General features: G+C 37.9%; 1 protein-coding gene across 1 annotated transcript in view; it reads left to right on the top strand.

The window, feature by feature from the left end:
- The window catches only part of MYO3A (myosin IIIA), a 184,318-nt gene that overhangs the window by 129,021 nt on the left and 40,477 nt on the right, over positions 1 to 14,820 (top strand). The window contains exons 23-26 of the mRNA XM_059909139.1: positions 5,444 to 5,523; positions 5,977 to 6,054; positions 8,382 to 8,587; positions 14,624 to 14,735. Coding sequence (XP_059765122.1) covers positions 5,444 to 5,523; positions 5,977 to 6,054; positions 8,382 to 8,587; positions 14,624 to 14,735 — 476 coding nt within the window. The remainder of the gene's footprint in view (positions 1 to 5,443; positions 5,524 to 5,976; positions 6,055 to 8,381; positions 8,588 to 14,623; positions 14,736 to 14,820) is intronic.

The raw sequence follows: 14,820 nt of genomic DNA, 5'->3' as shown, positions 1-14,820 counted from the left end.
AAAATGTAGTTCCGTCTTTTTCTTTATTGGAGTTCAAAATTGTTCTCTGCACTTCGTTTTTTGTAGTTTGTTGAGGTATAACTGACACACAATGAAGAGCATATATTTAGACAGTAAAATATGATGAGTTCTTGATGTACATAGATGAATTTTCTGCATCTATTGAAATGATCATTTGTTTTTGCTTTGTTTTTTCTTTATATCTGTAAATATGGTGAGTTACATGGATTGATTTCTGAACGTTTTACCGACTTTTATTCCTGGGAAAATCTTTTTTAAAAATTTTTATTGAAATATAGTTTTTTTTATATTGGAGTATAGTTGATTAACAATGTTGTGTTAGTTTCAGGTGTACAGCAAAGTGATTCAGGTATACATATACATGTATCTATTCTTTTTTCTAGTTCTTTTCCCATTTAGGTTGTTATAGTATATTGAGCAGAGTTCCCTGTGCTATACAGTAGGTCCTTGTTGGTTATCTATTTTAAATACAGCAGTTTGTACATGTCAATCCCAAACTCCTGGGACAATCTTGACATACTTTTTATGTATTGCCAGATTCAATTTGCTAAGAATTTTGTTAAGAATTTTTGCATCTATGTTCATGAGGGACATTGGACTGTAGTTTTCTTATAATTTTTTTTTTCTGATTTTGGGATCAGAGTAATACTGGCCTCATAGAATGAATTGAGAAATAATGCTTCCTCTTCAATTTTCAAGGAAAATAGAGTGAATATTATTTCTTCCTAAATTACTTAATAGAATTCACCCGGGAAGTCATCTGGATTTGAAGGGTTTTTTTGTGAGAAGGCTTTTAACTCCAGGTTCAATTTCTTTAATAAATATAAGGCTATTCAAGATATTTTATGTTTGAATTAGCTTTAGAGTAGGTTGTATCTTTTAGGAAAATTTTCTATTTAATCTATGCTGTCAAATTTATTGACATAAATTTGATAGTAATCCCTTATTATCCTTTGAACGTCTGTAGATCTTGAGGTTATATCAGCTCTCTTATTCCTGATATAGATCATTTTCTATATCTCTCTCTCATTTTATTCTCATTCTCATCTCTCATTTTATTCTTGATAGATTTTCTAGGGATTTATCAATTTTATTGATATTCTCAAAGAACCAACTTACAGTTTCATTGATTTTGTCTATTGAATTTTTACTTTTTATTTTGTTAATATTTTTTTCTTTTGTCTTTATTGTTTTCTTCTGTTTCTTCCAGGGTTTATTTTACCTTCTGATTTCTAAGATGAAAACTTAAGTCATTGATTTAAGAAAATTTCTTCTTTTCTAATATAGGCATTTATAGGGGTTATTTATAAGTATTACATTTAATTTCTAAATATATTGGGATTTTCCAGATATCTTTTTGTTATGAACTACTAATTTAATTTTGTATTGCTCAGAAAGCATACTTTGTATGATTTAATTCATTTAAATTTATTGAGACATGTTTTATGGCCCAGAATATGCTCTATCTTGTTTTATGTTTCATTTGCACTTCAAAATAATGTGTATTCTGCTGTTGGTGGGTGGAGTATTCCATAAGTGGCAATTAGGTCAACTTGGTTGATGATATTGGTCAGATCTTCTGTATACTTACGAGTTTTCTCTCTCCTGGTTCTCTCGGTTACTGAGAAAGTGGTTTTGAAATATCTGACTATAATTAATCAATTTGTCTATTTTTTCTTTCATTTCTATCAGTTTTTGCTTTATGTACTTTAAGGTCTGTTATTGGATGCATAACATCTAGAATTGTTATATCTTCTTGATGAATAGTCCCCTTTATTATTACTAAATAACTCTTTTATGTCTGGTAATATTCTTTGTTCTGAAATCTACTTTGCCTGATATTAATAGGAAGACTCCAACTTACTTATGATTAGTAGTTAAATGGTGTATCTTTTTTATGCTTTTAGATTCAACTTATTTTTGAGTTTATATTTAAAGTGGCTTTTTTGTAGCCAGCATATAATTGGGCCTTGCTTTTTAAAATCCAACCTTAATCTCTGCCTTTTAATTGGGGTGATCAAACAATTTATATTTAATGTGATTAGCGATATGGTTGGGCTTGACACTATCTTGCTGTTTGTTTCCTATTGGTTACATCTGTTCTCTCCAGGCTTCACCTGGGTTCCTCTCCCTGCACTGCAACATAAACCCTCTAGACAGAAAGCTGGGGTAATCATAGGGCTCACCTCATTTGTTTCCTCTCTCTCAGGGATCAGTGCCCTATATTGATGCAAAAATTGTTGCTTGATGCAAAAACTGTTGCACCTAAACAAATACTACATGATTCCACTTATATGAGGTACTGAGAGTAGTCAAAATCATAGAGACAGAAAGTAGAATGTTGGTTGTCAAGAGCTGGGATGGGGGGCATGGGGAGTTAGTATTTAATGGGTATAGAATTTCACTTTTACAAGATGAAAAGAGTTATGGAGATTGATGGTGGTGATAGTTGCACAACATTATGAATGTATTTAATACCACTGAATTGTACACTTAAAAAGGTTAAGATGCTAAATTTTATGTTATGTCTCTTTTACCACAATTAAAATATTGGAAAGAAGAAAAACAACTGTTCCATAGACTTCGTATGTTTTTTTAGTTGTTTTAGGTGAGAAGGTAATCCAGTCTGTGTTACTTTATCTTGTCCAGAAAAAAAGTCTTCAGTTTTGACTTTAACAATTGTCTACTGTAAATCAACTATACTCCAATAAAAATTTTTAAAAAAGAAAGCCTTTGAATTTTAGAAACAATATAATTGTATTAAAGCTCCAACTTTGGAGCATTTAACACCAAACAGATTGATGCGGCTCTCCTTTTTCTCATATTAACTCTAAAAGATGATACATATTAAAAATATTCTTAATAAAGTGAATTCACATAAAAAAAGATAGTCATCTCTTTCTGTATCTGCCAACAGCATCTACGCATCTAACTTCATGTTTCCACCCTTATAAAATATGCAACCAGGTTCTCAATACTATGCCATGTCTCCTGACTTTCAACAGAACAGTGTCTAGTTGGCCAGGGAGAAGAGCAGAACTCTATAGTCAAAGGTGTTTCAGTAACTCAACCTCAAAGCTATCAAAGGTGTTTGGGGTTTGCATTCAGCTAGATGTGTACACATATAATAATAATAACAATGACAATAGATAACTTTATTTAGAAATTGCAATGTGCTAGTCACTATACTAAGTACTTTCATTTACTTCTAAAAACAACGGGCTTCCCTGGTGGCGCAGTGGTTAAGAATCCACCTGCCAGTGCAGAGGACACGGGTTCGAGCCCTGGTCCGGGAGGATCCCAGATGCCGTGGAGCAGCTAAGCCCGTGCACCACAACTACTGAGTCTGCGCTCTAGAGCCTGCAAGTCACAACTACTGAGCCTGCGAGCCTAGAGCCCGTGCTCCGCAACAAGAGAAGCCAACGCGGTGAGAAAGAAGCCCACGCACCGCAACGAAGAGTAGCCCCTGCTCATCGCAACTAGAGAAAGCCTGCATGCAGCAACGAAGACCCAACACAGCCAAAAATAAATAAATAAAATAAATAAATTAAAAACAACACTCTGAGGAGGAACTGCTTTTACCGATGACACATGGAGACTCGGGAATGTTGAGCTGCTTTCTCAACATTACTCCACTGAGAGGTCTTAGAATTAGGCTTGAAAGCTCAGGTTCGTCGGTTCTACATTATGCTGTCTCCAAGATTCTAAAATAACCATGGCCCTTTGCATGCAAATATGAAATATAGTTCGGCCAGCATTAGGGGAAAATACATCAGAATTCCTGGCAGCTCAAATCTCTAGTTTGTTTTATCACGGGTTCGTTCGTCAGGTCAACTATAGATACAAAGAGGATATATTTTTCTGAAATTAAGATCTATACTAATTTTAGTTCTTGCTGATATGCATAAATGAGTTTTTGAAAGGCTCTCACTTATTTTGTTGTTAAATAATTTTATGGTTAGTGTGTAAATTTTGTTAAAGGGAAATTAGTAATCTTTAAATTTCCTCTAGTTGTTTGATTTTCAGATAGACTTAAAATTTTACTTTATATTTGGTTAATATTAAGTAATGATATCTATTAAGCAAAGGGTCTATCCTAATTAATGTGCTTCTAGCACTTTGTATGTTCATCATGCTTCCAAGAAATCTCCAAGTCTATGGTCACTTTTCCCCCCAATTAAATTATTTTTCTAAAACTTTCCCTGGTAATCCTAAAAAAGAAAGAAAGAAAGAAAGAAAAAGAATAGTAAGCATACTTCCTGAAGCTCCCCCTCTGACGATCATCAGTTACTGTCTCTCTCCACTCAGCTCTGTTCAGCAAGAGTCACATTTCAAGAGGGAGCCGTGCCGAATGCAGTTTCAGCCCCGCACAAAAGTCACACCTCCTCCCCAGCACTTTTCCTGGGGTGATGAGGGAAAGGGGACGAGAGCAGAACAGGGCGCTGCCAGCCGCGCCCCAGGCAGGGCTTCTTCCTGCACCCTCATCTCTGAGCCAGCCTTCTGCAGCCACAAAAAAAATGTGAAGGATTTGCCAAAATATGTAGCCCCATTGCCTGCAAGAATGATCGAGAAACAATCTTTCTGAAGTGATATGGAATTCTGGAGATATTTTGAACATTCCTACTAGGATGATAAACTCTTGGCTTGTGGGTTGGTTGGTGTATTGTGCTTGGTGGGAGGTGGGCAACGAGTGAAAGAGAACTGACATTTCCAGGCACCACGGGCTAGACATACTGTCACCTGTCATCAAAATCCTGTGAGGTAGGCATAATTATCCGCATTTTCTGGACACACACTGTGACTCAGAGACTAAGTAGATGATCCACAGTTTAAACACTACGGCTGGTATGCAAACCCAGGTCTTCCTGGCTTCAAAGGACGTAATCTTTCTCACTACACTGTGATTTTTCACAGCCTTGGGTTGTGTACCATTATAGAGCCCTAGCACCAGGCACATATTTCTGAATGTTAGGTTGAAAATGTCCTTTGCCCTCAACCACACTTGATTTGCTTATAACCACTTCATGTGAATTAATGATCCATATGATTTTTAAGGCCCATTGTAAAGCTTACATTTGCATTAAAGAAAGTCTCAGATGCTATTTAGCACACACACAAAAAGAAGCAAATTGCTCCCTTTATCCTAATCACCCCATATCTTGTAGCAATTAAACGGAAATCCAACACTTACCTCTCCTTTTTCTATTCTCTAAGCTGGAGTGTTTTGCTGAATTTAAAATTTGTTATACATTTTCAAGTAATATTATTTTATTTTTAAGTGTCTCAATAACTAGTTAACCAAGCATGTGAGTATGAATATTGCAGGGCCAACAATGCTTATTTTAACATTGAAGTAAATGGAGGAAATCTTCTACCATTAAGGATTCTAAAAGGTGTATTAACTTTATCTACGTTCCCATAGGTAATCTGCCATATTCTAAAACTAAAAACATAATAAACTATCAAATGAGGACTTCAGAAAGATCAATCAACCTGACAAAGGTAAGGAAACGTATTTTTCATGACAGTGAGTCTAAGAATCTAACCTTTACAATGGAAGTATTTGTATGATAAGAGTAAACAGCCTTTCCCTTCGTTTTCTCCCTTTGATCTTTCTTTTCTACTTAAACAGATATTTATGTTATGTTCATATTACCGCTAGTCACTAAGATAATCATGCATTTCTGATATATTCCTAACTCTTCATTTATAGCTAGTTTTAATGTTACTCTAAGACCAACTAAAAATGTATTAGCTAAGGTCAGAGATACTCACATTCCATGCAAAACTGATTAAAATCCCAATGAGACTGGCAAAACAATTACCTTAAAATAAAAATTCAACATTTTGTTATTTTATGTATGTGAAGGCATAGACTAAGGAAAATTCCACGTGCTCCCTGTAGAGCATCAAGTACAATAGGTGCTGAAGTATCGCTGTCTTTCTTGGTCCTAGGGGGAAACTGGAGAAGCCACCCATCACACCAGAGAGACAACCAACATGAAAACACAAACAGTTGCATCGTATTTCAGAGTAAGATATTAAATTATGTTGTGTTGTGCTTAGGCATGTTATTTATTCTAAATGGGAGTTACAGATTAAAAGTAAGTAACAAATATCAGAGTGCTATTAGCAAAAGAGAATTTGTGTTGTATTTCATTTACTGTGTGTTAGATACGCGATATATTACAGTGCATTCTCAAAAACCTATGGGTTGTTTTACTTTGGTATTTTATCGATAAAATTATTGTATACTAGGTCAATCTTAATGGCGGTCTGTAGCTTGGTTAAAATTTGTCCATAGAATCAAACACGTTTTCACTAGAATAAAGCCTAAAAGGGTTTGAAATTCAATGGTATGAAAACCATCAGTCCTCCTTCCCACCCCTGAATGATCTTAAGGTGGACGGATGAGACAAGGTCGAGCATCCGTCTCCATTCCACATCTCCCTGTACCTAGACGAGCTGAACGCCGCAAAAGAAAAACAGAACTGGTGTAGGCATGGGACAAAGAGAAGGGACACCAAGGAAATACCAGTAACATGCCAAGGAAGTGAGTCACTGTGTCCTTAGCATAGGACCTAGGTGACCTTTCTCCCTTGGGCAAGGTAGGAGAGAGATAGGAAAGAAAAGAAGCACTTGATTCTCTCTGTGCCCTGGAGAACAAACTCTAGATAACCCTGCCTTCATTATTGGTTCAAGTTCTTGTTTATCTCTTCTGATAAAATCATACTAACCAGCCAATGAAAATGAATAAAATACCACCTAAAATTTAGAAATTTATTAATATCATGTAATGTGGGAGAAGGGGAGGAAATGGGGTTAAATTTACTACGTGTTCAGTGAATAAATCCAGTTCCCTAACAGAGTCATGAAATACTTTTAAAAATAACTGGGTAGCTTTATTAAATATTTCTCAGGTCCTAAGCTCGTAGCAGACAGTGTGTGCTTAACATCTTTGAGTAGCACCTAGTGCATTTATATGCTTAATATCTCGTTTGCTGCTGGTACATCCACCTTACAGCAGGCTGCAGCACAGCTGAAGGACTGAAAGTATTTACAGCCAGATTATTTTCATCTTTAAGTGAGTCATCCAAGACCATTATCATACCACTGTTGTTGGCATCAAACAGTATGTGTATGTTCAAGCCACGCATTCATAAAGTCGTTTTACACCTCGGGCTGTGGTGAAAAGGGATAGAAGGTAATTCCGTGTAGTATGTACCATATTTTAAGTTATGTTTCATCCTGCAGAGGAGGATGAACGTGATATAATACTCTGCCTTGGTCCCTAAGAAACACCAGTGCCTAAATTGCAGGGGCTCTTGCTCGGCCTGCCAGCAGACACATCGATCACCTTTCTATCTCTAGTGTCTGGCAGATGTCTGCAGTGATGACTCACAGATAAATGTTATGAAAAGGGCCCCAAAGTGGCAGACCCCAGCTGTCTGAAGAAGCTCACAGCTGAGTGTCGGTGCCCAAGAGGAAGCTATGCAAACCCAGTGCTTTGTCAGTTGCCCAATTCCAGGATTTGGTTTGCACTGGCTTTGTAACCCAGGCTTTATATTTCCATCAGTAAAGGAGATTCAGCCATCAACAGCTGTGTATGTTCATACACTCATTACCTTGCCAACAAGTGTAATCCCGGTCTTTGACATACTGGTTTGTTGGGATTCCATTTTAGTTGAACCATGATTATCCTACTGTGTTATACTTGGTTGTCCAGCAATTGGCTGCTGTTTTAATAAGGTATTGCTGCAGAAGACGGTTTTCATATCTATGTGATTAAAATATTTCTAAAATAAGAACATTATCAAACTAGAGCAGATTAGAGTACTTAAGTGGATTTGCTTATTTTTATAACTGTGTCTTACAGAGTAAAATGCATTAACTTGTCAGTCCTTATTTTAAACTAGGAGATGATACTGAGAGGGATTAAAGTGTTTACTTTCGTACTTTCTACAAAAAAAGAACTAGACAGGGAAATTAATAGTATAAGGAGGAAACCAGATTGTGTGCTAAATATTGTAATTTGGCCAGTTTCCCTGAGAGGATATAATTACTTCCAAATAAGCTATATCAAAAATAATTTCGTCTATTAATTAAAGTTGCCTTAAGAATTCACAGGCAACCTTTTAATAGCTAAGTTCCTAGTTATTGCCTCTACATTTTTATGAGTAAATATGTATTTTTTAAAATATACTATGAAGAAAATATTTATTAACACATATATCCCTCATTGTGAATTACTGTGTAACTCTCAGTTTTCAGATTTTATTCTTATAATTAAAAGAAAGACCTGCGAGCTCATAAGTTTCTGAATGCTACGCTGGGAATTTTATTTTTGTTGCATATTATAGTATTCTCTGATGGATTTGTTATCTAAAATGGTGGTCGGCCAACCTCACTTTGTCCGCTGCATCAAACCAAACAATGAACGTCAGGCAAGAAAATACGACAAAGAGAAAGTCCTGCTCCAGCTTCGCTACACAGGCATTCTGGAAACAGCAAGAATTCGAAGGCTGGGATACTCACATCGGATACTTTTTGCCAACTTTATAAAGCGGTATGTGGACTTGTTTTTAGTTTCCATGTACAGTAAAAATTCTTGAGAAGAATGATAGGAAACAGAAAGAGAATTACTCAGGGGTTCTAGAAAGGAGGCATTTTGTTCATGAAAATGATTGTGTGTCAAAAGAGAAGGTTAACTCTTAACTGGGGCTGGAAATTTCTGTTGTCAGCTGAGAGATCCAGGTCAGAGACAGGATGACAGAGGGGCCTGAGGTTCTGTTCTGAGGAGCTGGGGGAGCCGGTTCTTATCTTAGCTCTGCCACTTGCTGTGTGACCATGGGCCGGTACCGGTGATTGCCAGTGAGGGGAGATTTTGACCCTCAAAAAACATGTTAATGTGTGGAGACATTTTCGGTTGTCACAACTGGTGGGAGGGCAGGGTGCTGGTGGCATCTAGTGTGTGGAGACCAGAGATGCTGCTAAACATCCTAAAATGCACAGGACAACCTCCCCGCCCCCAACAATGAATTATCCAGCCTAAGATATTAACAGTGTCAAGGCTGAGAAACCCTGGCCTCCAGGAAACCTCATTTTCCTCATGACTGCCTGATAGAGTTGTAATGAGGATCGAGTGAGATAGTCTCTAAAGGGGATTTAGAAGACATACAGAAGCAATTAGGTTTTAGGAGTCCTTCTCAATGTTTGAGATTAATGTAAAGTGAATTAAGTTATGTATTAAATGTATATGATCAAGTAACACACTAGTGGTGCTATAGAGGTTCAATATCTTATATATTTAATGCTTGAAATGCCCATGTTTCTGATATTTATCAATTTGATGATTTCTCTTAGCCGTTAAACTTGAAGTTTCAGTTTTCAAAAGTGAAGTCTATTACAATTTTCAGGTAAAGCCTAGCATTTGAGGAAGTCTCCATAGGTAACATTCTCTGCCTTTTTTAAAGAGTGTACAAAGTAATATTAAGAATAAAACAAAGTTTTGTGATTGCACAATGAACTGTGCAATCACAAAATAAACCACAAACCATCGTCTTGTCTGTGTCAAACATTCTTTTACTTGCGGTAACCAAGACCCTTTCTAAATGAAATGAGAATTCTAATTCTTTTTGCAAGTTTTCATATTTTCAACAATTCATGGTAATTTTTGATTTTTTTTTCTTTAGAGACCTAAGAAAGAAAAGAAAGGTATTCATTTGAACTGCCTTGATAGAAAGAAAACCCTACCACGTTTTCATGATGGAGAGGAAAATTACATAAATATAGTGACTTTCGTATTGGCAGCTCTTCTATAGTAGTTTAAGACAGACTTAAAAACTTCAAGGTTTAGAGTTCAGAAGTACAGCCAACATTTAATCATTGACTTTACTTCTCACAGAGCAGACCCAATTTTATATTCAAAACTTAAGAAATAAAAAATACTGGAATTTCTTATTGGCCAGTAGGTAAATTCTCCATTCTGTACATGAAAGCAGGTAACCCAAACATTCTTGAGTTTCAAATTTCAAATTAAAATTTGACCTTATTATTATGCTTTTCATTTTTTAGAAGAGTTCATCTTTAACTTGCTTAACTATCAATGTAGGTAACGTTAATATAATCTTAATATAAGTACCCTTAAATTTCAGTGACTTTTTTTTATATACAAGTCACTGTGCTATACTGTGGAAGACACTGAGTTTTAAAGCTTGCTTGATCCTCAAGAGTTAACAATCCAGTTAGGATTCTCAGAGCTGTAGACATAGGAGGTTAATGAACAATGCAGGGTAATAAATACCAAGATCCAAAGGGATGGTACATAGTGTAAGAGTTCAGGGAAGAGAAAGATGATCTCCAAGAAGGCTGATAAGAGAGAATATCAAGAAAGAGTGCTAAACGGGGATCTGATGGTGGGCATAGTTTATGGAGAAGACAGGAAGGGGCTTTCTTGGTGTTCAGGTTGGTGTTCCGAAAACGAGAGGGACTTGGATTAGACTGGCTGCGCACTATGTGTTACTGACGTGACAGACATTATAAAGATGGGATCAGGTGGGAAAACCGATCAGGTAAAGTTATGAAGAGAGAGCCTTAAATGCTAGACCAAACTAGTAGTTTCAAAACTATCTATGGTTTTACAGTATGGCCCGTAGAAGAGCTGAGCTTATTTTCTTGATGATGTTGTACTTGAAAGTAACTTATTTGGAAGGTCAGAGGTGAGAATAAATTTTTAAATATGCTTCCAAGTCCCATGCTATTATAGAATAGCAAATTACTACATGATAAATGAAGAGGGGAAAAAACTAAGTTTATGGAGAACATGTGAATAACTGTTCTGAATCTAGGAAGCTCCAGAAATAAAAGGCTAAGGCTTTTCTCTGTCACTAAGTTGAAAACTGTCATCCGAATTGGCGTAGACCCTTAGGAAGGCAGGACAATTTGCAAAGGCCCTGTGGAGGTGTAAATAGGACTAAATAACCCTCCTCTGTCTGGCTTAGCCTTTGACTAACCCTCCTTGAAAGATGCAAAATTCATCAGACCCTTTGTCCATTCTGTTGTAGATAAACTCTTCTGTTTTGTGACAAAGAAGTAATCCTAAAGGAAGACACATAACATGAACTTACTTTGCACAAGACACTGGGTTTTTACTGTAGTTATTTCAAATGAACCCTTATACTAAGAAGCCACTGAAGTTGGCTCTATTTTCCCACCAGGCACCTATACACAATGGTTTGGCTGTCAGAGCTCTAAAACAAACAGAACTTAGCAAAGGAAGTAGTGTAGTGAAGGAGGTAAGTACACATGCTTTGAAATCAGAAAACCCAGGTTTGAATCCCAATTCTGCCACTTACTAAATGTGTGACTTTGTTCAGTAACGTTCGATCTTCAATCTTCCCATCTGCAAATAAGGATGATGATAATAGTATCAATATCTACTTTATAGGTGGTTATAAACATTAAATGAAGTAATACATATGAAGTTTGTAGATGGAGCCAAATGTCGACAATACATATCAGCTATAATTATTTTCATTATTATTTTTGCCTCAGCCTCAAACTCCCCAAATTACTTACTACCTACCATGCTGTGGTCTAAAATACCACAATGTACACCGTGAAGCGAACCCATAAAAGGCAAAGCAGAGTCAGTATGTTGTATTTAAAACAAGAGGCACAACAAAGCACAGGTCTGGGGCTTTCCTCCATAAGCTCATCTGGTGCGCCTAGATGTTTATTTCCACAGCAAGTCCCAGAGACAGTCCGTGAGTCACTCAACAAGCATTTAATTGCACACCCACTATGTTCCAGTCCTTGAACAAAAGATTAACTCAAATCTTAACCCAAAGATTCATAAAAGAACCTCTGACGTTAAGAAACTCACAGTCTAGACTAGTTGTGGGAACAGGGATCTGATTATCTACATTATCATACGATGTAACATAAACTCCAGGAGGCCAGGGTGTTGGTCTGCCGTGTTCACTGCTGTGTCCCCAGCGCTTAGCAGGGTGCCTGGCACACGCTAGGTGTTCAATAAGTATTTGTTACACGAATGAAAAAGAGTGGATATTTTTGCTAAAAGTGTGCAGGTCTGGGAGCATGAAGTAGAGCTGGTGGGAGTGAGGAGAAAAGGGGGAGACTTCTTAGATTATAGTAGAAATTCAGAGAAAGCAGATAATCATAAAAGTAATATGTAAATACATACTATATATATTAGAACATCAACATGTATTCATTTTTCAATCTTTTGATATAGGCTTATTTTTTTCTTTGAATAAAGTCCACTAATCAGAGTTTATTGACTCTTTCTTATGTAAACGATTCATAATCCCTTATGTATGATTTCCATTCATATTTCTTGAGGTGAAGCAAGAAGCTAAAGATAACTCCTGAAACAATCACAGGGCTAAATATTTCTTGATTCTTATGATTCTGCTCCAACTTCTGTAATGGCTTCATCCATGTTTAATTCCATAGTTTTTTTAGAATAAGTACTTCTTTAGAAGGTCTTACCAAAGCATTTGATGCACTTTTCGAGAAACAGCCCTCCGGCTTTCCTCACTCATGTTTCATCAGTTCATCTGATATTTATTTGAGTAACTCCTCACCAAGTGAATGACCAGGTTTGGCAGCAAACACAGCTCCCCTGGTGGGAGCAGAAGCGCCCAGGCACACTAGGCAAAGCTGCTGCCCACGTACCCCAAGCGTGCAGTGGACGTCAGCCGGTGCGTCGTACACAGGGAAGTAGAACGTTAGTCCAGTGGTCTATTCGCTGAAGATTTGTTAGGGAGCGTTTCTAGAATATTGAAAGAGCAGATCTCCTTTGAGGGAACAAGGAGTGAGGATGGAAGGACATACAGGCATAGAGGATGGCACATCCAAAAGCATCGAGCCATGAGCAGGCGTGGCCCTTTGGCATAACTGTGAATAGCTTTCATGCCTGGAGCTCAGGATGTCCGTGGAAAGTGGCCAAGGGTGAGGCTAGCAAGGTGGGCGGGGATACAGAGCAGGAGGGAGCATGCAGACTCGTCATCATACGTGGCAACCAGTTTTAAAGACTGCCTTTCAGCAGGTGTGACTTCTGCATTTCCCACATTGTCACGCTTCCCGGCTCACATATTCACGTGGCCTGCCCAGCCTTTGAAAGCACCTGCTTTTGCCATCCCAGCTTAGAACTTGGGAAATTCTCGGAGACTTTCAAGTCAGGAAAGGACTTGATCAGATTTTCATTTTATTAAGGTAATTCAGACAGAGCTGTGGACGTCGGCTAGGAAGCGGGGAGGAGGGTGTGAAGACGCACATAGCCAGTCAGGCGGTGGCAGCAGGTGTCAGGGTGAGAGGAGGTGGTTTAAGGTAAGGGCAGTAGGACTAGAGAAAAAGATGGGGATTTCAGAGCGACGTCTAAGCTTGTTGGATACACCGAGGGAAGAAGAGGAAAGAATCTAGGATGATGCACAGATTTCTAGCTTTAGTACCTTAAGAAGGGGTGACGTCATTCACAGAGATAGGAAAGAAAAGGTGATGCATTTTGCTGAGTCTGGAGTGTCTGTGGGATAAGCAGGTGGGGATGTAGGGTAGGCAGTCAGAAGTAACGTGTTCCCAGTTTATGGAAATAGGGCTGAGGATGTATATATAGCAATCATCACATACAGGGAACAGTCAGAGTCGTGCATGTAGACGAGACGCGTGGAGAGAGCCTAGAAAGAAACAGAACACTGTAGAGCCCTAGCATTTAAGCAGCAAGTCGAGGAGAGTGAAAAGGAGGAGGAGAAATGGGGTGGGGGTGCGCAGGGTGGGATGGGAACTTCAGGGACACTCTCTCAAGATGGAGAACTACAGAAAGAACACTTAGGATTAGGATGGAAAACAATCCGCTAAGGCTTCATCACTAAAAGATCATATGCGATTAAATAAGATCCCAGGAGCTGAGGAGCGATGGGAAGTAGGGAAATGGAGACAGTTATTCTAAACCATCTTTCTACTTGTCTACAAAGCCAGTGGGGGATATGGAATCATTTCAGAGGAGAGGCACTTAGGGGGATTGTTTTGCGCTAAATGTGACAAGGCAGGAGAGAGAAAGGGGATTGAAAATATACAGAAGAAAAGAGGAGGAGGGACAGGAGGAGATGGCATCTAGAACACAGGCGGATGGTCAGTGAACATCTTCTCCTCTCTCATTTCCCTCCTGCATTAACCCCTTACTCACTTCCTCCCCTCAACTGTTGCTGTAATGTGGGAAGTTTGTGTAGAATTAAACTCCTTCACCCAATTTGAAGATCAGCTCCCAGTGTTTTTGTGAAGATGAAAAAAATGAATGAAATCTTTCCCTCTGCTTCTGCCGCTGCGGTCCTTCTGCTTTCAGTGACCAGAGAAAGGTTGCTTTTTAAAAAATATCCAGTTAATTTTTTTTTGAACGACAGAGTTTTGTACGGGATTTTAGTGTTGTGTTGAAAAGCATCACTGAAGTGAAAAACAATGCTCAAATTACACAAGTAGTCAGTCTGGAATTCAGTTTACTGCAGAGTTGTTCTAAGAAGCCCACCAGGCTCCTGAGACGTTGAACTTTTATGAAATACTAACCAGCCCTCTCTCCCGTTCAAAGGTACCATGTTCTCTGTTACAAGTGGTGTGAAGAACCTCCACTGAGCCCTGACACCTGTGCCACCATTTTGGAAAAAGCTGGTCTGGATAACTGGGCCCTTGGAAAAACGAAAGTAATGTTTTCATGTAATTTTCAAGGAAAAAATTCATACTTATGGTGGATGTACTGAGAATTACATTTTACAGTGATTGAAAATA

Source organism: Balaenoptera ricei, chromosome 2 (assembly GCF_028023285.1).
Source record: "Balaenoptera ricei isolate mBalRic1 chromosome 2, mBalRic1.hap2, whole genome shotgun sequence".
In the NCBI taxonomy this organism is placed as follows: Eukaryota; Metazoa; Chordata; class Mammalia; order Artiodactyla; family Balaenopteridae; genus Balaenoptera; species Balaenoptera ricei.
The sequence above is the reverse complement of the archived record's forward strand: the minus strand, read 5'-3'. Positions and strand labels throughout refer to the sequence as shown.